Source organism: Vombatus ursinus, unplaced genomic scaffold (assembly GCF_900497805.2).
Source record: "Vombatus ursinus unplaced genomic scaffold, bare-nosed wombat genome assembly UNPS02014768.1, whole genome shotgun sequence".
NCBI lineage: Eukaryota > Metazoa > Chordata > Mammalia > Diprotodontia > Vombatidae > Vombatus > Vombatus ursinus.
The window spans coordinates 35,664,426-35,691,548 of NW_020954546.1; the positions used below are offsets into that span (position 1 = coordinate 35,664,426).

At 39.0% G+C, this 27,123-nt stretch overlaps 1 protein-coding gene across 1 annotated transcript; it reads left to right on the plus strand.

Moving 5' to 3' along the window:
• The first annotated feature begins 4,147 nt into the window (after positions 1-4,147).
• Positions 4,148-25,419, plus strand: LOC114043126 (cathepsin S-like). Its single transcript, XM_027862089.1, has 8 exons — positions 4,148-4,259; positions 11,065-11,191; positions 14,259-14,381; positions 19,042-19,191; positions 20,042-20,269; positions 22,418-22,583; positions 24,729-24,831; positions 25,171-25,419. Exons 1-8 carry the CDS (start codon positions 4,213-4,215, stop codon positions 25,268-25,270), a joined length of 1,044 nt encoding a protein of 347 aa, XP_027717890.1. The 5' UTR covers positions 4,148-4,212; the 3' UTR covers positions 25,271-25,419.
• The last annotated feature ends 1,704 nt before the right edge of the window (positions 25,420-27,123 follow it).

Sequence of the window (27,123 nt, forward strand, 5' to 3'; positions counted from 1 at the left end):
GGTTACTCACAACTTCTGGTACTGGAGGGCCTAACAGTCTTTTTTCTCTGGAGCCTAAAGCAGCTCCCTCTGAGTGCAGTTCCTTTGCTAATCAGGTTGTTCGTCTGTGTTCCCAGGGTCTGCTACTCTCCACAATCTGATTCTCTTCTCTTTTGCCAGGGACCATGTTCCTTGAAGTTGCTTCAGCTCTCAAAAGGCTGTCTCTGTATTCATGTCTGTCCAGAGTTTGTGTCTCTGCTGTCTGCTGGATGCAATGTCTCCTACTGATTCAGCAGCTCTCTTTCAAAGCTGTATGGCTGATGATGAAGTGGGAACAGAAACAATCCTCTCTCCTCTATTTGAAGGGGGTTCCTCTGCAGGCAGTTCCAGGTTTGCAATGTCTTCAACTGGAACTTTTGAAATTTGTCCAGGGATTAGTTTTTCTAAAAGCTCCCTGAGGTGTGACTAATTTGTTTACTCAGATTTTCCTATTGTATCTCTGTTGACTCAGAGAGGTGTTTGGACACTAAAGAGATCAAGGCCATAGGTACATTTCCTATGTCTAATTTAATACCTCCTGAGCACCTTGTGATTATATTCTGAGCCTTCTATGATTACATTAACAGGCAAGCCAGCCTAATTGAAGCAGTAGGCCATCCTGAGGGTGAGATGGGAGATGGTATGTGCCAAGCAAGAGGAACCACCACCCATCACCACCATTTTGAGCACCATGCCCCTCAGACCCTGATCAAGACAGCCCAAGATTCTAAACCCAGAGCCTCAAGATTAGCTATGTCCCCCAAACCCCCAGTCCTGCTTCTAGCCCAGCCCTCACAGCCATGGTTTGGGAGTGGTGGCCCCTTGTGAAGAAGGGGCCAGTCATCCTCCATTAACTGTCAACCCACTGCCACCCACAGGGCAGGTAAGTCAACTATTGCTAAAGTAAAAAGGCACCCCGAGGAAGAGACAGGAGGCAGCATGTGCCAAGCACATTGAATCACTGTCACCTTGACCACTATTTCCTCTCAGACCCTGATGGAGACAGCCAAGGACCACGAACCCAGGAGTCTTCGTAATATCAATGTGCCCAGCCCAGTGTCTGTAGCCATCATCCTGGAGGCAACACCTGTGGAGAGGCAGCTCTTGCTACAGCAACATCTATTGAAGACCCAGAAAAAAAAAAGTTTTTGCCCCCAAAGTCCTTGGCACTAATCCTAAGTAAACATCAGAAACTGATGTCATTTTCTCAGTGGAAATGACATGGAAGAAGAGGTATTAGCCATTTGCTTTGTGGCTGTACCCTAAGCACCATGGGACCTTTCCATCTGAGTTGCAGCTGAAACTTTCCATTTGGGTTGGCTCCTCCATTAGAATGTTGGCTCCTGGAGAGCAGGGTCCAATTTACTTTTTGAGTTGTATCCCTAGGGTTTAGCTTAGTACTTTGTACATAATAAGGCTTAGTAGACACTTTATTCATCCATCCGTCCATTCAATCATTCAAACCTGAGGGAAGAAAGGAAATGACAACTCCACTCCTTGGCATTGTAGACACATTATCTCATTTGGCATTGTAGACACATTATTTCATTTGATCCCCACAACAACCCTGTGAGGTAGGTGCTATTATCTCTACTGTATAGATGGGGAAATTGAGTCTCAGAAAAGTGACCTATCCAGAGGCATAGAGCTGCTCTCTGAGGTAGTATTTGAATATGGGTCTTCCTGACCGCAAGTCCAGTGCTCTACCCTCTGCGTCACACATCTCTTGTGATCTGCAGCAGGGTACCTCTTACTAAAAGCTTCCTATTTTGAATGAAAAAGTTTCGTTGGGTTTGACAACTTCGACCAAAAAAACAAAGGCACCATGAACATTTTTGGAGGAGTCATTTCAGACTTGCTGGCGTGGTTCTCTTAAAAAGTACAGTTGGAGTCAGCAAACAATATATTTAGTGCAGAAGAAATACAAGTCATAGTCCTTGAGGTTGAGGAACTTGTGACAAGCCAAACCCACTGGCAGAGATTTCAAGGACATAGGAATGAAAATATTAGACCCGAGAAGAACAGCCAAAATACAGCCTAGTATTATAAAGATTTAGATTTTCCACATCCTGTCACGTCTGCGAAAAAATCACATACTTAAGAATTGTTTCCACCCAAACACTAGTGTCAGAAAGGAGTTACACTTCATTTATATTGAAGATGAATGGATTTTGTGAGTGGGGATAAAGAACTAGTACACTGAGATGGGGGCTGGGAAAAGGAGCCAAGGCAAAGCATTCCATCTCCAGGTTAGAGGTAGAGAATTACTGAGAGGAAGCAGAATGGTAAGTCTGGGAAGACTACCTGGAGGATATGGGATTTCAGAAGCTTCATCTTAATCTCACTGATAACTAAGTGTTCATATCTGACAAAAATGGAGCTGAGTTAAAATCTGAGCTCAGACGTTTACTGGCTGTGTGACCCTGGGCAAATCACTTGACCCCAATTGCCTTCAAAGAAAAGAAAAGAAAAGAAAATGGAGCTAAAAACCTTCTTGCACCACTAACTCTGGAGAAGGGATACATCCCTGAGGAGAAGGATTCAAGAACAGGCTCATTTGGCTGCTGTTTTGGGTGCTTTTTATTTTATTTTATTGTCCTTAAATCTTTATTTTTTAAAAATGTGTTTGATTTATTTTTAGTTTTCAACATTCATTTTTAATAAGATTTTGAGTTCTAAATTTTTTCCCCTTCCTTCCCTCCCCATTCCCCAAGACGGCATGCAATCTGATATAGGCTATAGTAGATATATACAATCATACTAAACATATTTCCACATTAGTCATGTTGTGAAAGAAGAATCAGAACAAAAGGGAAAAACCACAGGGATGAAAAAGAGAGAAAATAGTATGCTTTGATCTGCATTGAGACTCCATAATTCTTTCTCTGGATGTGGATACCATTTTCCATTATGAGTGTTTTGGAACTGTCTTAGATCATTGCATTGCTGAGAGAAGCTAAGTCTATCAAAGCCAATCATTGCACAATGTTGCTGTTACTGTGTACAGTGTTCTCCTAGTTATGCTCAATTCACTCAGCAACAGTTTATGTAAGTCCAGGTTTTTCTGAATTCTGCCTGCTCATCATTTCTTATGAAATAATACTATTCCATTACATTCATATACCACAACTTGTTCAGCCATTCCCCAATTGATGGGCATCCCCTCAATTTCCGATTCTTTGCCACCACGAAAAGAGCTCTTATAAATATTTTTGTACATGTGGATCCTTTTTCCTTTTTTATGATCTCTTTGGGATACAGACCTAGTAGTGGTGTTGCTGGATCAAAGGGTATGCACAATTTTCTAACCTTTTGGGCATAGTTCCAAATTGCTCTCCTGAATGGTTAATCAGCTCACAACTCCACCAACAATACATTAATGTTCCAATTTTCCTACATCTTCTCCAACATTTATCATCTTCCTGTTTTGTCATGTTAGCCAATCTGATAGGTGTGATGTGGTACCTCAGAGCTGTTTTCATTTGCATTTCTCTAATCAATAGTGATTTAGAGCATTTTTTCATATGACTATAGATAGCTTTAACTTCTTTCTCTGAAAACTGCCTATTCATAACCTTTGACCATTTATCAATTGAGGAATAACTTGTGTTCTTATAAATTTGACTCAGTTCTCTATATATTTTAGAAATGAAGCCTTCATCAGACACACTGGTTGTAAATATTGTTTCCCAGCTTTCTGCTTCCCTTCTAATTTTGGTTGCATTGGTTTTGTTTGTGCAAAAACCTTTTAATTTAATGTATTCAAAATTTTCCAGTTTGTATTCCATAATGTTCTCTATCCCTTGTTTAGTCATAAAGTCTTCCATTCTCCATAGCTCTTGACAGGTAAACTATTCCTTGCTGTCCTAATTTTCTTATAGTATTTTTGGGTGCTTTTACTGGTCTCAAGTTGTCTGGTCTGTTACTGGAGGGTGAAGCAGTGGAGAGGGGATGACCATTTAGATCCATCAGTTCTGAATAGTTAACACACTGTTATTAAAAAAAAACAACACAAAACACACACACACACACACAAAACAGGAAGTAGGAGGCTACTAACCAAGGGAATCATGAAATGAAAGTGAAATCATTTTGCTTCCTCATTATGCAGGACTCATGTGACAAGTTCTAATTTATATAAAAGTGAATTCTGCAGATCTCTTGTTCCTCTGAAATCTCTGGCATTAGTCCACGATGTTCCAAGAGTCCAGCAGAAGGAGCTCACCTGCTGCCTTCTCCAGGTAGGTTTTTACTTTTCTTTTCTCTTGTTTGACTATTTAACTATAAATACTCAACTTACATTTTTATCTTTCTCTCCTTGCCAGATTTTGAGCATGTAGTTTAAGGAAGTAAACTCAGAAATTATGTAGTCCATCTTGCTTTTTTTTTCCACTCTGAAAGGATTAAACTTTTTTTTAAAAAAGTCCATATCTGGCCTGTATGTCAAGGACATAGAGAAATTGTTTGGTATTATAAACCAAAGTCAAGAATGAATAAACTTTCTGGGTCTTTGAACTGCAAAAATGTTAGAAAAGAAAAATAAACTAGGAAATATAACTCAGTTACATATACATTTGCTAAGCATCTGTGATGTTTATGGCATTATGAAATTTTGCATCAATTTATGTGGGAAAAAAAGCCATTTTAGCCCAACACAGACATGCTGTTTTGAAATTTTTTAAAAAATTTACTGAGTCTTTTAGGGAAAGAATTCAGATTGCGATGACTCAAAAATAGTAATAATAGCTAGCACGTAGCAGTCTGAAGTTTGCGAAGTGCTTTACATGTCATCTCATTTGATCATCATCACATTCTTGGGAGGTAGGTGCTATTATTATCTCCAATCTACAGATGAGAAAACTGAGGTTGCCAGAGGTTATGTGCCTTGCTGAGGGTTAGCACTCTACGTACCACACCATGGAGCATCTCTAAGTGTAACTTAGAATGACAAGACTAGAATTTGGATGGACTTAAATAATCTGATCCAATCCCATCATTTTATACATGATAGTCTTCTATATCCTCATCTGTAAAATGAGGGTGTTGGATCTGATGACATCCATGGTCTAAATCTATGATCCATGCTCTGATAAGCGTAGGGAACGATGTAGGAAAAGGTGATAAATAAGACTACAAAGATAGATTGGAGCCAGAACATAGAGGACCTTTAATGTCAGGCTAAGGGATTAATAATTTTTTTTCAGCAGGAGGTGGAGAGCCATACAGCAGGGGAGTGATGTGGCCAGACCTATTAATTTTTCCCTATTTTTACACTTCCAGTTTTATTGATGTGTTTTGTTTTTACATTATACATTTTTACAAATACCTTTTATAGTTACCTATATGAAAAATCTCTTGTAATAAAGTAAAACAGTTAAGTGTGCAGTGACTTTGTCTGAACATGCGTGCAACGTTTTATATCTGTAGCATTCCCATCTCTGTATTTTTAAAAATCAATAGAAATGTATTTTTATCTCTCTCTCACTCCCCAGTCCATTTGAAAATAAATAATTTTCTTGTTACAAATATTCAGTCAAGCAAAATAAATCTTCCCAAAGACTGTACACAAATACATACAGTCATATATTGATCAATTGATCAATCAGTCGATACATAGGTGTCACATTCTGTACCCAAATCCATCACATCTATAATGGATAGCAGTTTTCATCATTGGTCCTTTGGAATCATGAGTGGTCATTATATTGACCTATGCATTATGGTGATTATTTTGTTAGGGTCTGTTTACCTCCCTTGATTGAAAGGTGTATTGAAGAAGGTAAAGAGAGGAAACAGGAAGACCTGTTAGAAATACATTACAATTTTCTCGGCAAAAAGTAAGGAAGAACTGGATTTGAATTATGGTAATAGGAATGGAAAGGAAGGAATGGATTTGAGAGCCATACTGGAGGTAGCATTAATAGACCTTGTCAACAGAAATCAGTTGGATGTCAGAGATCAGAAAGAGACAAAGATGAGTTGTCTATAAAACCAAAGAGCTCAAAGATGAGCTTTTCTATCCTCTCATTCCAATCATGAGCCCATCACAATGGCTCAGTGTCACCTATTAGATAAAAATTACTCCTATTCAGGTCTTTACTTCACCTTGTTTAGTTGGGTTATGGACGAAACTTTTCATTGGTATAGGTAACTCCTGGCTGAGGAAAGTCCCTTTAAGGAGTTAAGAGCAGTGAGCCTGGAGTCAGAAAAAAACAAGTTGAAATCTATCCTCAGACACTTACTAGCTGTGTGACCCTGGGCAAGTCACTTAACTTAGCAAACTCAGACCTTGCCCTCAGTTTCCTTCACTGTAAAATGGGTAAAATAATAACACTTATTTCATGGAGTTATTAGGAGGATCAAATGAGATAATATATATTTGTAAAGCACATAGCATGCTATCTGGCACATAGTAGGTACCTAATAAATATCTGCCCCTTCCCTCATTTACCAATACAGGTTAGCACTTTGCACATTATAATCTTAAAGTGTTTCCTAGAGCAATGGAATGGGGGGAGGGGGGAGAACTGATCCTAATAAAAGGATCCTTATGAGCCATTTATTGACTTAGTTTTAAATGTAATATTATCTATGTTTTATCGTATTTTTAAATATTTTGTTAAATATTTTCCAATGACATTTCAGTCTGGTTCAGGTCATACTCAGGGAGTGTTGCTATTGAAAGTGGTGGGTTTGACCCGTCTGGCTCAGAGCAATACGGAGAGTGTTTTGACCACCTGTGGAACTCAAGGGCATTATGAGAAAACACAGCACATGAAAGCTCCTCCTTTCCCATCCAGAGGCTTTACCTAATCTTCAGGTCTTTCTTCTTCCTTTACAAAATCAAAATGTTGATTTTTGTAAAGCATGTGAATTCCTCTGAAACAATAGATGGGGAGAGAATTTTCTCTGATTAAATTTCATGAGAAATCTTGGAAATCCCCAGGGTTGAGTTTTTGTTTTTTTTAAAGATATGAGTTTAAGTCACCAGGGATTGAGAAATCTTAGTAAATCCTTGCTTCATAAGTTCTGGTTAGTGAGGGAAGTGGTATTTACAGAACCTCTGCAGAATCGAAACCATGGAGCCATCCTTGATATCTCTTTCCCTAATCCTCCGCCCCCATCTAAACAGATGAAATGCCAATCAAATTCTTCCTTCACCATATCTCTCTTTTGCTATGGAGAGCAATATGGCTGAAGAACATTTTTCTTCCCCTTTCCTTAAAGGAGTGGGTGAGTCCCTTTGACCATGCTTATTCCATTCCACTGGGGCTGGCTCAGCGGGTGACTTTCTGTAGAGGTCTTTTCCTTGGACGTTGGAGAAAATCCAAAGGCACTTTGTTCAGAGCAGTCTTTCTACTGGGAAATAAGGAAATGAGTTCATGAGATTTTTAGTTTAGGGCAGGGATCCCATATCCACAGTGCTTCTTTTTCCTGCAATGTTAGAAAAATACAGATTATTAATAAAAGCTCTGACTTGACTCCAAGGCAGGCCATCTTTTGAAATGAATTTTCCCAGAAGCTTAGTTTCTGTGTGTCAATTATCCACCAACTTTCCCTCTCAGTCATACTCTCTATAACAAAGATACTAACTGGGACACAATTAAATTATCTTTAGCTAGAAAATCTACACTGAAAGTACAAAAAACCAGGAAGAAAATGTAAAAGAGCAGAGAAGCATTTAGTAATAAACAATGCCACCTATTACATGTGGCAATACAACAGAAGAGAAAAGGAGAGTAGAATAACTTCACGCTCATTCCCTTGGTTTCTTGGAATAAGTATGCTTTAGTTACTCCTTGATGCATTTCTTAAATAAGCCAAGCAGTGAACCCAGGAAAGGAAAAGGCTCCAACTGTTTCAAGGCTTAGATGCAGTTCTCCTGAAAAGCATCCTCTATCCATGTTGCTCCTCCCAGCAGTCACTGCTTTCTGTCCCCCTTGTTGACTTTCCCAGACTCCCCTTTTGTGGCTCTAGTAGCCCAATTAAAAACTGCTGCAGCAGCAAGAAAAAGACAAAACAAACAAAGAAACAAACCCTCTCTTACAGTTTTCTTTAAAAAAAAAAAAGATTTTATTCATGTGTGGTTGTGTATTCCTGTAATCCCTTCTACTGGGCTAGGGAGACCCAGGTGAATAGCGTGAGTTTGGAACTTCTGGACTGCAAGCGGGCTAAAGCCAATTAGGTGTACTCACTGAGTTTGGCATTACTGTGTTAAGCCCCCAGCAATGCAGGGCCACCAGGCTGTTTAAGGAGGGGTGAACTGGCCCAGGTCAGAAAAATAAAGCTGGTTAAAACTTCTGTATCAATTAGAATTGAGAACAGGCCCATGAGTACCTGTTACACTTCCATCTTGGTTCAGATAGGGAGATTCAGTCTCAGATAAATAAATAGATTTTAATTGATATCTTGCTTTTAAAACATCACTAGATTTCCTCCTGCATTCCTTCTCTTACCCTTTTCTAAAGAGCCATCCCTTATAAGAAATAATTTTGCTAAGAAGAAGAGAAAAAAATTCAACAAAGCCAATGAATACATCAAAAAATAATTGTCATATCCATGGACTTGGACATCTTCAAAGGGATGAAGGGAGATGTCTTCTCTTATCTCTTCTTTGGGGTCATGCTTGCTCTTATGATTTCATAACATTCATTTGTTTTTGCATTGTTGTAGTCATGTATATTGTTTTCCCTTGGCTCTTACTAAACTTTGATTCGGTTTATGTAAGTATTTCCATGCTTCTCTGTATTCATCACACACATCATTTCTTATAGCACAGTGATAATTCTATTACATTCATGTACCACAATGTCAGCCATTCCCCAATCTATACATACCTATTTTTTTCTAGTTCTTTAATACCACAAAAAGTGGTATTAAATACTATAAATATTTTGATGTATATGGTCCCTTTCTTTTTGTCAGTGACCACTTGGAGGTACATACGTAACAGTGGAATCTCTGTGTTATAGGGCATGAACATTTTTATTATTTTGTTTGTATTCATTCCAAATTGCTTCCAGAATGTTTGTACCAATTCACAGCACCACCAACAATGCACTAATGTAGTTGTTTCTAAACTCCAACCCCTGCCAATATTGGCTATTCCCATCTCTAGTTATCTTTGTCAGTTTTCTGGGTATGAGAGAAAATCTTACGACTGTTCTCATATGCATTTTTTCTTATAATTAATGATCTAGATTCTAGGGCATTCTTTAGCATGCTTGTTAATAGTTTGCAATCCTTCTCTTGATGAATGCCAATATCCTTGTACCATTTCTTTACTAGGGAATGGTTTTGAGGTTTCATGTATTTCCATTACCTGTCTCTGTATCTTGGATATCAAACCCTTATCAAAAATATTTTATATCAAAGTTCCCCCTCCTCCCCAGTAAACTACTTTCCTTCATATTCTAGTTGTGTTAGGTTTGTTGGTGCAAAAACTTTTTGATTTTTTGTGATTAAAATTATTTATCTTTTGTAATTGCCTCTGTTGTTTGGTTAAGAATTCATCTCCTACCCATCTCTTACCTATGAAAGGTATATGATCTGCTTTTCTCCTAATTTTTTATGATTTTTAATATTCTAGATATTTAGTGATATTTAATATTCTAGACATATATCCTTTTGAATTTACTGTGTAATATGGTATAAGACTTTGTTCTAGACCTAATTCCTACCAAACTGTTTTAGTTTTTCCCAGCAATTATGTTTTCCAGTTTATTGAACCAGATTACTGAGTTCAGTTTTTCCTCCAGTCTCGAGACAGTGATAGCTTTGTCTCTTCCTGGAATGGGAAAAACTACAACTCCCAAGGTCGTTAGTGACTTAGCCCCCTTCACAAAGCAGCCAGTATGAGCCGTGTCTGAATGACTATCACTTATGTCTCACATCCATGCCCATGGTTGACTTATATTGCCACTACCCTGCTTCTGGCCCACCTTATCTTTGACCTGTATTATTGTGATAGCCTCCCAACTGGTCTCTCTGCTTTCAGTCTCTCCCTGATCTAGCCATTATTCACATAATTACCAAAATAATCTTCCTGGTATATAGGTCTGACCTTGTCAGTCCCTTGCTTAAAGATGTTCAATGGCTTTATATGAACGCCTTAGGCCTGACATTTAAGGCCCATAGTCTAATTACAACCTATAATCCTAGGTATATTTCAACCAAATGACTATTAGCTGTTCCCCGATCTTCTCCCATCTTCTCCCAACTCTATGTATTCACATAGGTCATCTCCCTTGCCTATAACACACTCTCACTTAATTTTCCCTATTGAAGTCCTTTTTTCCCTTCAAGACCCAGCCCAAGTCACACCTTCTTCATGAAGGTGAAGACAACTAGGTGATAAAATGGATAGAGCATTGGACCTGGAGTCAGAAGACATGACCTCACATATGGCTTCAGACACTTCCTAGCTGTGTGATCCTGGGCAAGTCACTTAATATCTGCCTGCCTCATGTTCCTCATCTGTAAAATGGGGATAATAATGGCACCTCACTCCCAGGGTTGTTGTGAGGATAAAATGAGAGATATTTGTAAAATGCTTTGCAAACCTTTACATGTTATGTAAACATTTGCTATTATGAAGCTTCCTGATTATTCCAACTGAAAATGATCTCTCCCTTTTCTCTCTTTCCTAGAGCACTTTGGCTTTCTCTTTTGTCCCCACCACATTCCACCCTGAATCCTCCTTATTTCTGAACCTATTGTATTTTCCCAACCCTCTTTGAGGGCAGGGACTGTGTCTTTTTTTTTTTCCACTCTATGTTTTTTTTTTTTTTTTTTTTGGCAAGGCAATGGGGTGAAGTGACTTGCACAGAGTCATGCAGCTAGTAAATGTCAAGTGTCTGAGGCCAGATCTGAACTCAGGTCTTCCTGAATCCAGGGCCAGTGCTCTATCCACTGTGCCATCTAGCTGTCCCCCCCCTTTTTTTTATTCTCAAGGTCTGGCCCAGTTTCTTACATGTAGTAGGAACTCAATAAATATTTGCTGAATTAAATGACTGAGAATTATCTCCTCTACTTTTTCCTTTCCAGAATGAAGTTGGTCGCCTGGATGTGTCTGGCCTGTGCTTCTACAATGGCGCACCTCCATCATGATCCGACGCTGGACAGCCACTGGAAATTATGGAAGAAAACTTACGGCAAACAATATAAGGAACAGGTAGATGAGATGACAGCTGAAAAACTGCCATTAGATGCACTGGGATCTTATACCACCCTGGTAACTGGGTGGCTAAAGTGCTGGATGTGGAATCAGGAAGGTCCGAGTTCAAATTATGACTCAGATAGTTGAGTCACTCACTCTGTTGCACTTTACTCATCTGCAAAATCGGTGACACAGGGAGACAGCAGAGGATGAGATAGATAAGATCATGGAAACAATGAACATGAACTTGGAGGACAGACTTGCAGAGATAGTAGAGGACAGAAGGGCCTGGTGTGCTGTCGTCTACAGGGTCAGGAAGAGTCGGACGTGAGTGAGTGACTGAACAACAACCAAAAAATAGACCATCTCCCTCCTAGGGTTAGATCAAATGAAGACGAGTTCTCTCCGTAAAGTGCTTTGCAAACTTCAGAGTGTTATATAAATGTTAGCCGTTATTAATTACTGTTATTACACTCAGAAGCCAAAGACTCCACACATGGGGACATGGCCGCTTCAGCCTCCTTCCTATTCACTTTGAAAAAAACATCAGTGTTCTTTCCTTCTATTGCATTTATTAAGTGGCTGCTCTGTGCAAGGCAGTGTGCTTAGGGATCCCAAGACAAGAAGAAAACGTTTCCTGCCCTTTGAGACCTTATATTCTACGGGAATTAGATACATGTATTGTTGTTGTTCAGTCATTTCAGTTATGTCCGACTCTTTGTGGCCCCATTTGAGGTTTTCTTGGCAAAGATACTGGAGTGATTTGCCATTTCATTCTCCAGCTCATTTTACAGATGAGGAACTGAAGCAAACAGGGTTACGACTTGTCCAGGGTCACACAGCCAGTGTCTGAAACTGGATTTGAACTCAGGTCTTCCTGGCTTCAGGCATGGCTCTCTATCCACTGTACCACCTAGCTGAGCCTGACATATGTATAGTCCTCTCTGCATGACAGTGCTGTGTTCTATTGATTCACCTTCAGGAGGATAAATGTCATGAGTTGTTTTACCAGCTGTCCAGATGCACTGCACCCTTAGGTAGTTCCCATTACATTCAAAAACGAGGCTGCCCAGGGTTAGGATAAAGTTACTTTTTGGATCAATGTTGTACACCATTTGTATTAGGAAGGAAGATAAAGGTTTTGGTCCTGGACAACTTGATTAGAATCATGATGCTATTGATAGAAATGGAGAAATTAAAATGGGATTAGGAAGCCTTAAGTGTGAACATTTTTCATTGGATCTATGACATCATGAATATGGGTACTTCCTCCAGCAATGCAGACCAACCTTTCCCCTTCCTCCCCTTCTAATTTTATGCAATTGTTCTTGGCCTTCCAGAGTCTTTCAGAGAGGCTGTACCAACTCCCAGGAGTCTCCTAAAATTCACTGGGCATAATCAATGCAGTACTAAAGCTCTTGCCAGTTCAATTTTGGACATATTCAGCTTGAGGTGAAAGCAAGACATTCAATTGTGTTTAAGACAATTTGAAAAAATAAATAGGCCTGGTGGTCAGATGAGAAGCTAGGGCTGAAGATGATTTGGGAGCTGTTAGTATAACCATGAGAGCTGAAACCATGAGAATGAATGAACTAAGAGAAAGAGTGAAGAAAAAGAGGGCAAAAGGCTAATAACAGAGCCTGAGGTAGGGATGGAAGTTTCCACTGTTGAGATGCAAAAGGTAGGAAACAGATCCATGATAAGGGAACAGAGAAGAAGCAACAATAAGAGAGGCAGGAGAACCAGAATGGGATCATGTCATGGAAGCCAAGAGAGGAAAGAATTTCAAGGAGGAGGGAGTGATCAGGAGACTCTTATGGTGAAAACAGGTCAAGAAGAATGAGGACAGAAGAAAGACCTTTGGATTTGGCCAGGAGGAATTCCTCAGTAACCTTCAATAGAACAGTTTTTGTAGATTGTTGGGGACAAAGCTAAAAAATTGCCACTGGGTACTGAGACAATAAAAATAGTGAGCGGTTGGAAGGACCAGACAAAGCAGTTCAATTTTTTTGTTCTTAAAGTAGAGAAAAGCTTGCCTGTTCCCTTTGTGTACCTTCATCAATGTGTTTGCAAGTTATTCTCATAAAGATTTTGTGGTGCTGAGATAATAGTCATATAGATTGGAAGTTATTGATATTTTCTGTTGCCTTCTAGGCTAATAATATGGTCTGTGATTTTTTTTCCCAAGTAGTTGGTACACTTTCCTATTCCAGATATATTGAGAATAGTCTCACAGTGTCCCCAGAATTGTCTTGCCTCCAGGACAAACTTAATTCTGTGTGTAATTGGTCTTGTTCAGTTATTCCGATAGCCTTTTCTTTAGTATCATTTCTACTTCTTTGTGTAGTGCATCAGTCACTGTGATGTTAAGAGTCTTAATGTGGTGGCTTCATAGTCACTGATGAAGAAAAATGTTTGTTATAAAAATCTTTGTGCAGCTTTTCCTTTTCTCTTTTTGTTCTGTTGTCCTTCTGGTTTCTTCCTAACATACCATAAGGTAGAGCTGGCTTGTTTAAGCTAAACTTTTTGTAAATATGTTTTTCTCTCCATTGCTTCTCACTGTTTTATGAGGTAATAGGAGCATGGTGGAGGATTATAAGCAATTTTAAGAAATACAACTGTCTAATGAAAATCATCTTGTGAAAATGGGAAGATGATGCCTCATTGTTTGTAAACATTTTGATGATTTGAAGAGGCAGAAAAATAATTTTTATTTATTTAAAAAATGGAAAATAAATACAAAGAAAGAGTTTCAAGGATACTTCTATGCTAGACTGTTAATAATAGAGAAGTATGATAAGAAAATGTTATATTATATATTTATACATACATATTGTTATAGTGATCTCCATCAAATAAATTATAAGATAAAAAATAAAAATTAATGTATACTTAATAATTGTTATTGGAAATGTAAGTTGATTTTCGGTAATGAATTATATTACGTGTATTCCATTTGCATGGTCTCAGACACATTAGATCTAGAAAATGCTTTACTATATAATTCAACATACTATGCTGGTTTTCATTTGTAGCTTTTATCCAAAGTGTAAAATAACTGTCTATTCTCCTTAAATTTTAGAATGAAGAAGTAGCACGGCGACTCATCTGGGAAAAGAATCTAAAATTTGTAATGCTGCATAACCTGGAGCACTCAATGGGACTCCATTCCTACGATCTAAGCATGAACCATCTGGCTGACATGGTGGGTTCCCTACCTGCAAACCTACACTGTTGTCTGCAGGAAATCTGATTTCTATTTGAAAGACTCTGAAGGCAGCCAACAAAAGAGACACTTTAATAAGCAGAAAAGTCATATATAAATGAAGCTAGACACGACACCCTTCCCTAGGGCAGCTTGCAACCCATCCATGCTTTCTTATTCTGTTCAATTTTTGTTCATGTCTTCTCACAAGTCTCTATAGATCTGCTCAAAACAGCATAGGCCTCAGGCAGCTAGGTGGTGGAGAGGATAGAGCACCTACCCAGGAGTCAGGAGGACCTGAGTTCAAATCTGATCTCAGACACTTGACACTTACTAGCTGTGTGACCCTGGGCAAGTCACTTAACCCTGACTGCCTCTCCAAAAAACAGCATAGGCCTCTATTTGAATCTTTTGATAATTGTGTGGCTGTCAGTGTAGCATTCAGGCTATCTGTATGTTATTCATCCCTTTTGTCATGTGACCAATCCAGCTCCTTTCCCAATCCTGTGTGTCCTTGATGATATCATGCAGGCAGCTAGGAGGCACAGTAGATAAAAGCACTAGGCTTGGGAGTCAGGAAGACCTAGATTCAAATTCTGCCACATACCCTTATTAGCTGTGTGCCCCCGGACGAATCACTTAACCTCTGTCTGCCCCAGTTTCCTCACTGTAAAATGGGGGTAATACTAGTATCTGTCTCAGAGGGCTGTATTCATAGATTCTTTTCAATTTCCATATTAATCCTATAATAATTTTATTTCACATATAGTTTGTCATACCTGCATTTTCTCTTGCTTGAATTCTAGATAGGATTTTGGAATGTCTTTATTCATTCATAGCTTTAAAATTTGAGCTCATTTTTAAAAGTAACTGCTGTGTTACTTTTGTGAAATCAATTTAGAACTATGCCCCTAAAGTTACTAACTATGCATACTTTTGGACTCAGCTATATCATTACCTAGGCATATACTTCCCCCTACCCAAGAGATCAAAAACATAGGAAAATAACTCACATATTTATAACTCTTTTTTGTAGTAGCCCAAACCTGGAAACTAAAGGGGGGTGTCCACCTTTTTAGGAATAGCTAAATAAGGTGTGATACATATGTGAATGTAATGAAATATTACTGTGCCATGAGAAATGATGAAGTGGACAAGTTTCACAGGGAACTGGAAAGATCCTGGCTCTCTCTGGCTCCCCTCTCTCAGGATTAAGCTGGCTGCATTTCCCCTTTTGGACATTAGGGTACCCTGAGGGCTTGTGATGACTCTTCTTTACCACCATTGGCTCAGCTCCACCAGCTGTGTTCTTCCCATCTGTTAGGGGGGTGACTAATATCCCTCAGTTCCATTTAATTACTTAACATTGAGTAGCTTTTATGGAGATATTAACTTCAAAGAGAGAGCTAGAACCAGTATGTAAGCATTTCCTCAGTACCTCTCCCCTACACCACATCAGTCTCTGGAGGAGTAGTCTCAAGACTTATTACCATTCCTCCATACTCCCACCAGGGTCCAGATGCAGCACAAAAGCTGAATGAGTCTGTCCACTGGGCTTGGGTACCAGAGATCATTCCCAAAGATCACTGCATTGATGCTGGGCTGGCAGCAACACCCAGCCCGAAGAATTGCTTCCAGATTCCAGTATCTCTTTTCCCCAGCCAAGTCAGAGACTCCCACGCCCTAACCGTGGAATGGAAATGAACAAGCAAAAAAGGCCAAGGATCCAGGCTCCTTTCTTAGGGGGTGCCACATGCTGTTAGATGGGATAAAGGTCCCTTACAGTATAGTCTTTCACTAGATCCCATGACCTAAAGAGGCCTCGAGTTCCCCCAGACCAAAGGAAGTAAAGAGTAACTCGTCTTTTTGAAGATACAATTCTGGTTATTCAACTCAGCTGAAAAAAAAATCCCCTTCCTGTCCCTTGAAGACATTTTCCTTACATATGGTAACAGTGCTATGATAAATAGTTCCCTAGCATCCTCCCCATGGAGAGATGCCATCTGAGGCACTTTGCCCCTTTGCCAGACCCCCATGACACCTCTGTGATCTGAGGCATAGTGGAATCAGCAGAATTAGCAGAACAATGTATACAAAGACAACAAAAAAAGAAAATCTTTTTGTTGAAAATCTTTAGAACTCTGAATAATGCAGTGATAAACCACAAGTTCATGAATTATGCCACCCACTGCCTGTCAGAGAAGTGATGGACTTAAAATCCAAAATGAGGCAGGAATATTTGGACATGGTCAATGTGGAAATTTGTTTTGCTAGACTTATGTGTACGTATTGCAAGTTTTTAAAAAAAATGTATTATTGGGTGGAGTGAAAGGAAAAAGTAACAGAACTTTGTAAAAATAAATTTAAAAAGAAAATTATTTAAAATAAAAAAAATTAACCACCAAAACTTAATTTTCTTCAATAATGGGGACAGTTAGGTGGTTCAGTGGATAGAATGCTGGGCCTGAAGTCAGAAAGATCTGAGTTCAAATTCAGCCTCATACCCTTACCAGCTGTGTGACCCTGGGCAAGTCACTTAACCTCAGATTGCCTCAGTTTCCTCAACTATTAAATGGGGATAATAATAGCTTCTATCTGCCATGGTTATTATGAGGAGCAAATGAGATAATAATTGTAAAGTGCTTAGCACAGAGCCTGGCACATAGTAAGTGCTATATAAATGTTAGCTATTATTATTAGTTATCAAGTAGCACATGAATAATTATTTCTGCAAATAATTTTCTAATAGTTTAAACTCTATCCCTTCTGCCAAGATTTTAACAAAACTGGTAGAAGTTGCAATTTTCACCAGTTTATTATTCTCTTGTTCATAACCTGTGGGAAGACTGGTATATTAATGCACTTTTGGTGGAACTTTGTATTGGGCTAGCCCAGAGGTCCCAAACTTATTTGGCCTACTGCTCTTTTTTTTAAAAAAATTATTCAGCGCCCCTGTAGAAATCTTTCTTTAACCCTTTGACAGTTTTTAAAAAATTTTTGTGTTATTTAAAAAAATGATTTTTAAAAAAATGATGTATCTTAAATTTAATAATTCATTGTAAATTTGTGGGGTTTTTTGCTGCATTGAAATTTTGATGATGTAATATTGCATCATGTAACTGTATAGTATCGTATTATAAACAAGTCATTGCATGCAATATTCCTGCCAATGCATGCTGGACTTCCTGACAGTGTATGACACTCTTACTTACCAACACTTGCTTGTTAAGGCCTGTTGGTGAACTTGACCACTGATTAGTTATAACTTGCATTTTGTGTGTTTATTTGGAAAATCATGTAATCACTGCAACTTTAACTCTGTTATACAACAGATGAAGCATATACGAAGTTTTTCAAATTTTTCTTCTCTCCTTTCCTTATGGCTTCCACTGTGCCCTTATTTTTATTTAATGCCCCCCCCAATTGCACCCCACGCTACTACCACCCTCCTAGATTTGTCCATCGTCCCCCAGGGGGTGGCATCACCTATTTTGGGAACCAATGGTCTAGCCATTCTAGAAAGCAATTTGGAACTATGCTTAAAAAGCTACTAAACTATGCCTAATCCTTTGACCCAGAGATACCAGTCCTAAATCTATACCCCAAAGAGATGAAAGAAATAGGAAAAGGACCTGTATGTCAAAAACATTTGTAGCATCTCTTTTTGTAGTGACAAAGAATTGGAAACCAAGAGAGTACCCATCGATTAAGGAATAATTGAACAAGTTATGGTATATGAATGTGATGGAATACTATGGTGCTATAAGAAATGATAATAGGATGGTTTTAGAAAAACATGGGAAGAGTTGTATAAACTGATGCAAAGTGAAGTAAGCAGAACCAAGGGAACAATTCATATGATAATAATATTGTAAAGACAAACAACTCTGAAAGACTTGGGAACCCTTCGACACAATGACCAACGACAATTCCTGAAGACTCATGAGGAATCATGCTACCCACCCCCAGATAGAGAAGTGCTTAGCTCAGTAGGGATTGAGCCATAATTTGTTTTGCTTGACTACACATTTGTAATGGGGGGTTGTGACAAGGGTTTTGTTTTTCTTGCTTTCTCAATGAGTGGATGGGATGGGAGATGGAAAGAGAGAATGTAGACCTGAAAATAAAATTATTTTTAAAATTATTCTCTTATGCAAACAGAATTATTCTCTCATCCAAAGGAGAAAGTATAGACCTGAAAATAAAATTATTTTTAAAATTATTCCCTCTTCCAAAGAGAATCCACTTCACTTTGCACCAAAAAGTGAATTGGTTAAAAAGGTGTAGGGGGGGGGGAGGAATGCTGCCTAATGCTAAACTTGATAACTGATTTTGAACAATCATGATTGGCTGTACCTGTAGTGAAAATGACTATCCCTGGAGTTTATTGAGTAGGAGGGTGACATGGTCAAACCTATGCTTTAGGAAATCCCTTTGTCTTGCAGAGTGGAGGATAGATTGGTAAGAGGATTAATTTGAGATAGGGAGACAAAGTAGGAGGCTATTGTAATAGTCTAAGGGTAGGTGATAAGGGCCTGTACCAAGGGTGGTAGCTGTATGAGTGGAGAAAAGGGGTCATGTAGAGATCTTGTGAAGGTAGAAATGACTGGGATCCCGAAAGGAGCAACAGAAAGAAAATAAAGAAATGTTTCTTTTATAGACCAGTGAAGAAGTGGCTTCTTTGATGAGTTCCCTGAAAATTCCTAACCAATGGAACAGGAATGTTACCTACAGACTAAACTCCAATCAAAAGTTGCCTGATTCAGTGGACTGGAGGGACAAGGGATGTATTACTGAAGTGAAATATCAGGTGTGTTTTATATCCCCAAGCTACTATGGCCTACATCAATCTCCCTTTTATTCTAAAATTCCACAGCCCCGTGTAGTCTGACAAAATTTAGCAGACAAATTGTCTGGAGTAATTCTTCCCAAATAGATTGTTAAATCCTTGAGGGCAGACCCCACATCTGTGAGGGAAAGTTGAATCTTCCTAAGCGGTATCTCCCGTATTCCTACCCCAGTACTGCCCTAGGTTGGTTTGAGTCAGAACTGTGAAGAAGGTGTTTTCCAGACACACCCACTGATCATTTGAACAGGTTCCTTTCCCTTCCCTTGCTGCTCCCATGCTGCCCTCTTGCTGTACTAGGCCTTCCAGCAAGGCTCCCTCCAAGAACCCACATGCTACTAAAACCCAGGAAAAGATAAATCAACTATTTCACTTTTAGGTGTTGACAACTCTTGACAGTTTATTGTATAGCTTCTCTCAGTTTGGTGGGCAGTTTGGGTGGGCAAGAGGATCAATGCCCTCCCTAATCTGGAGGAATTAAGTAAATGTTTCAGGTTTCAATAACAGGTCACATATGTTAGAAGACAGGGTGCAGAAAGGGGACCTCTTTGCACTCTTTTCAAACGAATACTGCAACAGGCACCTGTCTACCCTACCCCTGTGTAAGCCCAGCCAAACATATGATAGATGCTCAATACATTTTATTGGTTTGATCTGTTGGCTTGACAGGTCTGTTCTGAGTTTAGTCCTTTGCAGATCGGGGGGGGGGGGGCGGAAAATAGGAACAGGAGAGGAGAGAGGTCCCCCTAGTCTGCTTTGTGGAGGTCAGCTCACCCTGATGTCCATGATTACCCTTTTCTCTCCTCTTTTCCAGGGTGCTTGTGGTTCCTGCTGGGCTTTCAGTGCTGTGGGAGCCCTGGAAGCACAGCTTAAACTGAAAACAGGAAAGCTGGTGTCTCTCAGCGCACAGAACTTGGTGGATTGTTCAACTGAGAAATATGAAAATCGTGGTTGTAATGGTGGCTTCATGACTCGGGCCTTCCAATACATCATTGATAACAATGGCATCGATTCAGATGCTTCCTATCCCTACAAAGCTATGGTATGTTCGAAGAGTCACTTAATGTAGCGGGTCCTCAGTTTCCTAAATTGTAAAATGAGGTAGTTGGTCTAGATGGCCTCTGAGTTCCCTTCAAATGCTCAATGTAGGACCTAGGGTCCTATGATCTTTCATTTTGAAATGTCTTTAATCTTTATAATCTTCCTTCTTAGGTAGGGTTCTATTTCATTTACGAATGGCATATTTTTTAAAATGAATGAAGATAATTTGATTTTTAAACTCTTGCTGCATATCCATATATCTAACACAGTGTTTTTGAAAATTTTGCTTCCTGGAAGATTCCTGTGATAACCCCATTTCATTCTCAATATTATTCCCTCTTACAAATTTATCTTATATACTTACAGAATATTAGACCTAGAAGGGACATTACTAATCACTTAATTCAACCCCCTCATTTTACAGGTAAGGAAACTGAGACCTAAAGATGTTAAGTGACTTGCCCAAGGTTACCTAAGATAGTCAGTGGCAAAACTGGGGCTTCTTCCCAAGCCTTCAAACTCTAAGGGAGCTGTGGGCCTTCCCACCCTCTCCTGGCCAAAAACAAACCAACAGCCAATCGAATTTTATTGAAACTTTAATCTCTGATTATTTCAGCATTTGGGACAGGACAGAATCATATCATAAAAAGATTAAAGAAGCTGAGGGGCAGTTATCCTGAAGAAAAGAAGGCTTAGGGGAAACATGATAGCTATAATAAAGTATTTGAAGGCTTGACATTTGGAAGAGGGATTACATTTGTCCTGCTTGGACCCATAGGACAGAGCCAGAAGCAATGGGTTGGAAACCAGAGATATGGCTTGCTATAAAGAAAATTTCCTAAAAATAGTATTAGCTAGAATTTATATAGTGCTTTATAAATACCTCATTTTGGCCTCATAACAACTCTGGGAGGTAGGTGGTATAATTATCTGTTTTACATATGATGAAACTGAAGCAGACAGAAGTTATATGACTTACCTAGGGTCAAACAGCTATTAAGTGTCTGAAGCTGGATCTGAACTCAGGTCTTCCTGACTTGAAGTCTAGCGCTGTATCTACTGTGCCACCCAGCTTTCTCTAAGAATTTATGCAGTCCAACAGTAAAATGGGTCCTTTGGAAGGTGCTGAATTCCCCTTGAATGGAGGATTGACTTTTCCAGAAGCCTAGGAGATCACTCCTCAGGGGCACCGTAGAGGAGATTGCTGTTTAAGAAGTTTTGGGCTGCATGACTTCCGAGGTCCTTGCCAGCTCTGAGATGCTCCACTAAGTCTGAGGGCCAATCTCCTAGCACTTTTTCTTTTTCTTTTTTTTTTTTTTTGGCGAGGCAGTTGGGGGTAAGTGACTTGCCCAGGGTCATACAACTATTAAGTATCAAGTGTCTTGTCTGAGACCAGATTTGAACTCAGGTCCTCCTGACTCCAGGGCCGGTGCTCTATCCATTGCACCACCTACCTGCCCCCTTTAGCACCCTTTCAATAAACATTAAGATCTCTATAACTTAAAGCAATATAGCTATGTGCTATGAGTGTGGAGGGATCATATTGCTTTTTTCCCAAGACTATATAATTCCTTCCCCTATCGCAGCAGCAGATGATTACTAAAGCTTAGATTAGATTTCCATTTCTGCCAAAGGAAATGTCAAAGGCCTGGGAGGCCTAGGAATGCAGAAACTCAGGAATAAAAAGGGTGAGGATAGGGGGTGTTATAAACTCTGTGGAAGGTGGGGTTCTAATCACCCTTGACCCTCTCCTTTCTCCAAGGGCAATTCCTCCTCAGGGGCATGGCTTCAGCTCTTGACTGACTCATTGCTCCACTGACTTGTTGCTTTTTATAGTAGCCTAAGAAGCGTGACCCAATCTCTGCCAATCACAAGGTGTTTCCTGTGGGTAGTACCATCTTCCTTTCATGCAGTGAATACTTTCATCCCCAAGTATTACAGTCTTTTTAAATTGATGAGAAGCTTATCCACACATAGTTGGTGGGTTGTAGAAAAGTTCCTTAATACACAGTTTACTCTGTTGATTGGTTAATTGGGGTGGGGGTAGAACTCTAGGTCCTCACATATATTTAGGACTTCAAAGAGGTTATGGAGCTTCTGTAAGAGTTTGGGATGTACAGAAGCACATGCGCCACATTTCTCTTTTCAGGATGGAAAATGCCAGTACAATCCGGCTAACAGAGCAGCCACCTGTTCACAGTACACAGAGCTACCCTATGGAAGTGAAGAAGCCCTGAAGGAAGCCGTGGCCAACAAAGGGCCTGTGTCTGTCGCAGTGGATGCGACTCTCGCTTCTTTCTTCCTATATAGAAGTGGTAAACTCTCAGATTCACCATCCCTCATTTTTCAGTATCCCTGCTGTACTATACATAGGAACATTGTCCCCTCCACCCCTACATGTTGAGGGATGTACGAAGGAATTTATTTTAAGTTAACTAGACCATGACAGATCTCTTAATGATCTTGTAGTTAGAGAAAAAGAATAACAGCCCAAAATGTGCTGCATGGGTATCTCTCATGTCAAGAGATCTCCACACGCCGGCTGGTTCTCCCTTAGAGATTTACAGAAGGACATGGACAAGAAATGCACAGGAGGAGAGGATGTGGATAGGTTACAATCTGCGCTGTTGGGAGCATCCACGTGGATGAACTCACACAGATCCATCCAAATACTGAAGTAACTAGATCCTTGTATGTTTGGCCTGGACTCGTAAATGATGTCTTACATCTTGTTGTAATTGGCAAAGCTGGAGATTGAGCACAGCAGAAATCTAAAATAAGCCAGTCAGTTTATAGACTATTAGAGCCGGAAGGGCCCTCAGAAGTCATCTGCTCCCACCCTGTCATTTTACAGGTGAAGAAACCAAAGCCTAGGCAGGCAGGTTAAACAACTCACCCCCACCCAGTGATACAGCTAGTGAGTGACAGAATGAGACTGTGAACCCAGCTACTCTGACTTGCCTCCCAAGTCAGCTCACTTTAATTCTGCAGACATCCACTAGGAACCTCTTCTGCGCCAGGCAGTGGGGAAACCCAGGCAAAAATGAGAACAGCCCCTATCCTCGACAAACTGAAATTCAGCAGTCTTTACTGAGCATGCACTTCATGTGTGGCATTGTTCTAGACATCATGGGAAGATAAGGGATCTGGAAAAACTTTCTTAAAGAAAAACATTTCTGCCATATAGTCCAGTTGAAGCCAGAATACATATGTATGCATGTGTGAAAAAACAAGCCTATTTACAAAGCAACATCTCAACAAATATAAATCAGTTCTAGAACCTGCTGAGTAATAGCATCTACAACTCACACTGTGGAGCTCTGTAAGATTTCCAAAGCACTTTCTTCACAAGAACCCTTTCAGGCAGGCAGGACAGGTAGGAAAATCCTTATTTTGCAGATGAGGGAATGGAGGCTTAGTGGTTTTGTTTGTTAAACTGAACATCTAGTCAAGACAATGAGCGTTTGTAAGATGCTGAATACATGCTGGACACTGCGGCTGATTGCTGGGAATACACATACAGGCAAAAACAGCCAGCCTCTGCCCTCCAGCAGTTTATATTCTCTAGAGAAGGTAACACATAAAAGGGGAACTGGAAAGTGGGGGTGAAGGTGCCTTCTCCGAGGCGTGAGAGTAAAAGCATGTTCCTTTCTTTATCTCCTATTCAGCTGCCAAAGGGATATTCATAAACAATACCCTGCTTCATAAACGCCAATGCTTCCTGTTACCTAGAAACAAATACAAATTGTTCTGGTTGTCATTTAGAGTCCTTCCCAATCTGGCTCCAACCTATCCTTCTAACCTTAAATGATCCTCTTCTCCCAGTGAAATCAGAAGTCAAGTCCTTATCTTTTAGATGTGTGTATGGCATTTTCCCTCATAGAGTATAAACTCCTAGAGGGCAAGTATTGTTTCATTTCTGTATTTGTATTCCCAGTATATAGCACACAGTCAGGCACATAGTAGGTGCTTAATAAATGCTTGTTGATTGGTTGACTGAATTGCTTTGAGTTAAATTTTTTTTCCATATAGCAACACATATTTGTAGTTATTGTTAAGGAGTGATTAGCATAGAGTGGGATTAATCGAGGAAGAACTCTGGAAGAGGTGTGGTTGGACTGATTTTTTAAAAAGTTTTTCTGGGGGGCAGCTAGGTGGTGCAGAGGATAGAGAACGGCCCTGGAGTCAGGAGGACCTGAGTTCAAATGTGACCTCACACACTTGATACTTACTACCTGTGTGACCCTGGGCAAGTCACTTAACCCCATTGCCTAGCCAAAAAAAAAAAAAAAAAAAGCTTTTCTGACTGGGAATTTTAAGCATCTGATTGAAGCTGACATTGTCTCTCCTGGTGACTTTTTAGTGGACCTTACTGAGCTAACCAAAGATGCCTAATAAAAAGCAGTTAGTTGTATGTCCATTTCTGTCCATGTCACATGTAATCCACTCCTTATTCCCAGGTGTCTATTATGACCCAGCCTGCACTCAGAAAGTAAATCATGGTGTGCTGGTGATTGGCTATGGTAACCTGGAAGGAAAGGACTACTGGCTTGTTAAAAACAGGTAAATATCCAAACTGATTTTTGTTTATGCCTCATACAGTTGTGCATCATGAAATGGTTTCAGTAAATTCTTTCAGGTAACGATGATAAGATTCCAAAGTTTCTGGTAAAATGACATGTTAAATGACTGCATGATATCTATATAGAACTATGGTAACCATAGTACATGGTAAGCATAGTATGGCAAACATCCTTATAAGATGCATATAAAGTCCTTCCCAGCCTTTTACTGCTATGATTTCAACAAATTAAAAAATAAGATAAAAACCTAATAGAGAAACTTATAATGCTCTTCATTTAGTTTTATTCACTTACATTGTTTTGTTTCTTTTTTTAAAAGCTGGGGCCTCAACTTTGGTGACAAAGGATATATTCGGATAGCAAGAAACAGAGGAAATCATTGCGGGATAGCTAGTTTTCCTTCTTACCCAGAAATCTAGAAGATCTCTTCATTTCATGTTTGATCAGTTAAAAAAGACAGATGATACTTTGTTCTGAGTTTAATTTTACTTCACTTCTACCAATCAGTAGAAATAACCAGAAGTGTATGTTGAATAGACTTAAATATAGTAAAAGCTTCATTAATCTAGGTTCCATTAATTCATAATTCTAACACAGTTGGGTTGAATTATAATTGTTGCACGTTTATGGAAAAAGAGGCTTGCTAAACAATTTATTTAATTTTTATTTAGTATTTTATTTTTCCCCAGTTACATGTAAAAACAATTTTTAAACATTTGTATTTAAAACTTTGAGTTCCAAATTCCCTTCCTCTTTCCCCACCCCCCCTCATGGAGAAGGCAAGCAATTTGATATAGGTGATACATGTGTAGTCATGTAAAACATTTCCATAATAGTCATACTCAAGAAAAACAAAGTAAAAAAAAGTGTACTTCAATCTGTACTCAGACACTATCAGTTCTTTCTCTGAGGATGCTTAGCATTTTTCATCATTTTCATAATCAACTTCAGACTTGTCTTGGATCATTGTATTGCTGAGAATAGCTAGGTCATTCATAGCTGACCATCTTACATTGCTAAGCAATTTAACATTGTTTTTAGAGACAATTACAGAAAAGAATGCTTGACTATTAAAAATTTGTTCTAATTTAATCTTTAATTGTCCAATTTTATAATTTTATAAATTTTATAATCACCTTTTGTGATTATTTAAGAATAAATCTTAAATAATTTAGGACTTATGTATTTCTAAATGTCTGTTATTGTCATATAACATTCATTTCTTATTCTCAGGTATCAGTACAACCCACCTAGTACTTAGAATATAAATCACAATGTACTAGTAATTAGGTATAATAATTTTGGTGGAAAAGACTGTGGTTCCTGTGTACATATCTTGTCTTGATTGTAAACTCCTTGAGGACAGGGATCTTGTGTTTTCCATGTTTGTATTCCTTTACAAAGCCTAACACAATACCTTTCACACAGATGCTCAGTATTTGCTGAATAAGTTTGAAATAAAAAAACTTGAAAACAAAACATTTAAGAACTTTAAAGACCTTCATTATTATGTCAACAATTAACGTGCAACAGTAGTTACACATTATTTTTATCTCATAAAAGTTTAGGCCAGCCAGGTACTTGAGCAACACTTTGGAACTCAGTTGAAATTACTGCATAGATATAGAAAACTGCTTTTCCTTAAAAACACATTACAAATTCAAACTTTTCATTAATTCAGATTGATTTTCCTTACAACTATACCAGATTATTGAGGATTTGTAGTACATAGTTTGTAGGGAAATTGTAGATTTCATAGGTCCCTTAGCATGAGCAGGGTCAGAGGGAAATAAATTTGGTGGAATTGCAAACTTACAGAATCTTTTTGGAGAGCGATCTGGCAATATACCATCTGCAGTGAAGTTACAAAAATCATTACACTTTTTGACCCAATAATTTCATTGTTAAGAATATACCCTGAAAAGTGTTATCAAAAACAAACATAAAGAGCTTTCTTTTACAAGACTTTCATAGCATTATTTGATGGTTGCAATAAGCAGAAGGAAAATGAAAGTCCAACAGTAAGGGAACGGTTAAATAATTTGTGTTACATTAATATAATGGAATAGTTGGGACCTGTAATTTCATTGGTACAGGAAATTCCCTATAAGACTTCAGACGGCAACTGTTCTGCAAATTAATAGTCTTAGAGAGTTGGTTAAGTGATGTCCCCACAGTCGCACAGCCAATGTATGTCAGAGCTGAGACCTGAATGACCCACGTGCACCATGGTGCCTCTGGGATACTAGATGTAAGTCGCTGACAACTTTGT

Excerpts from the sequence above, each read along its gene's own strand:
- LOC114043126 (XM_027862089.1), top strand. The coding sequence starts at position 4,213 with ATGTTCCAAGAGTCCAGCAGAAGGAGCTCACCTGCTGCCTTCTCCAG. Across the intron at positions 11,192-14,258 it reads GCAAACAATATAAGGAACAG|AATGAAGAAGTAGCACGGCG; the intron begins GTAGATGAGATG and ends CTTAAATTTTAG. Across the intron at positions 24,832-25,170 it reads TACTGGCTTGTTAAAAACAG|CTGGGGCCTCAACTTTGGTG; the intron begins GTAAATATCCAA and ends TTTTTTTAAAAG.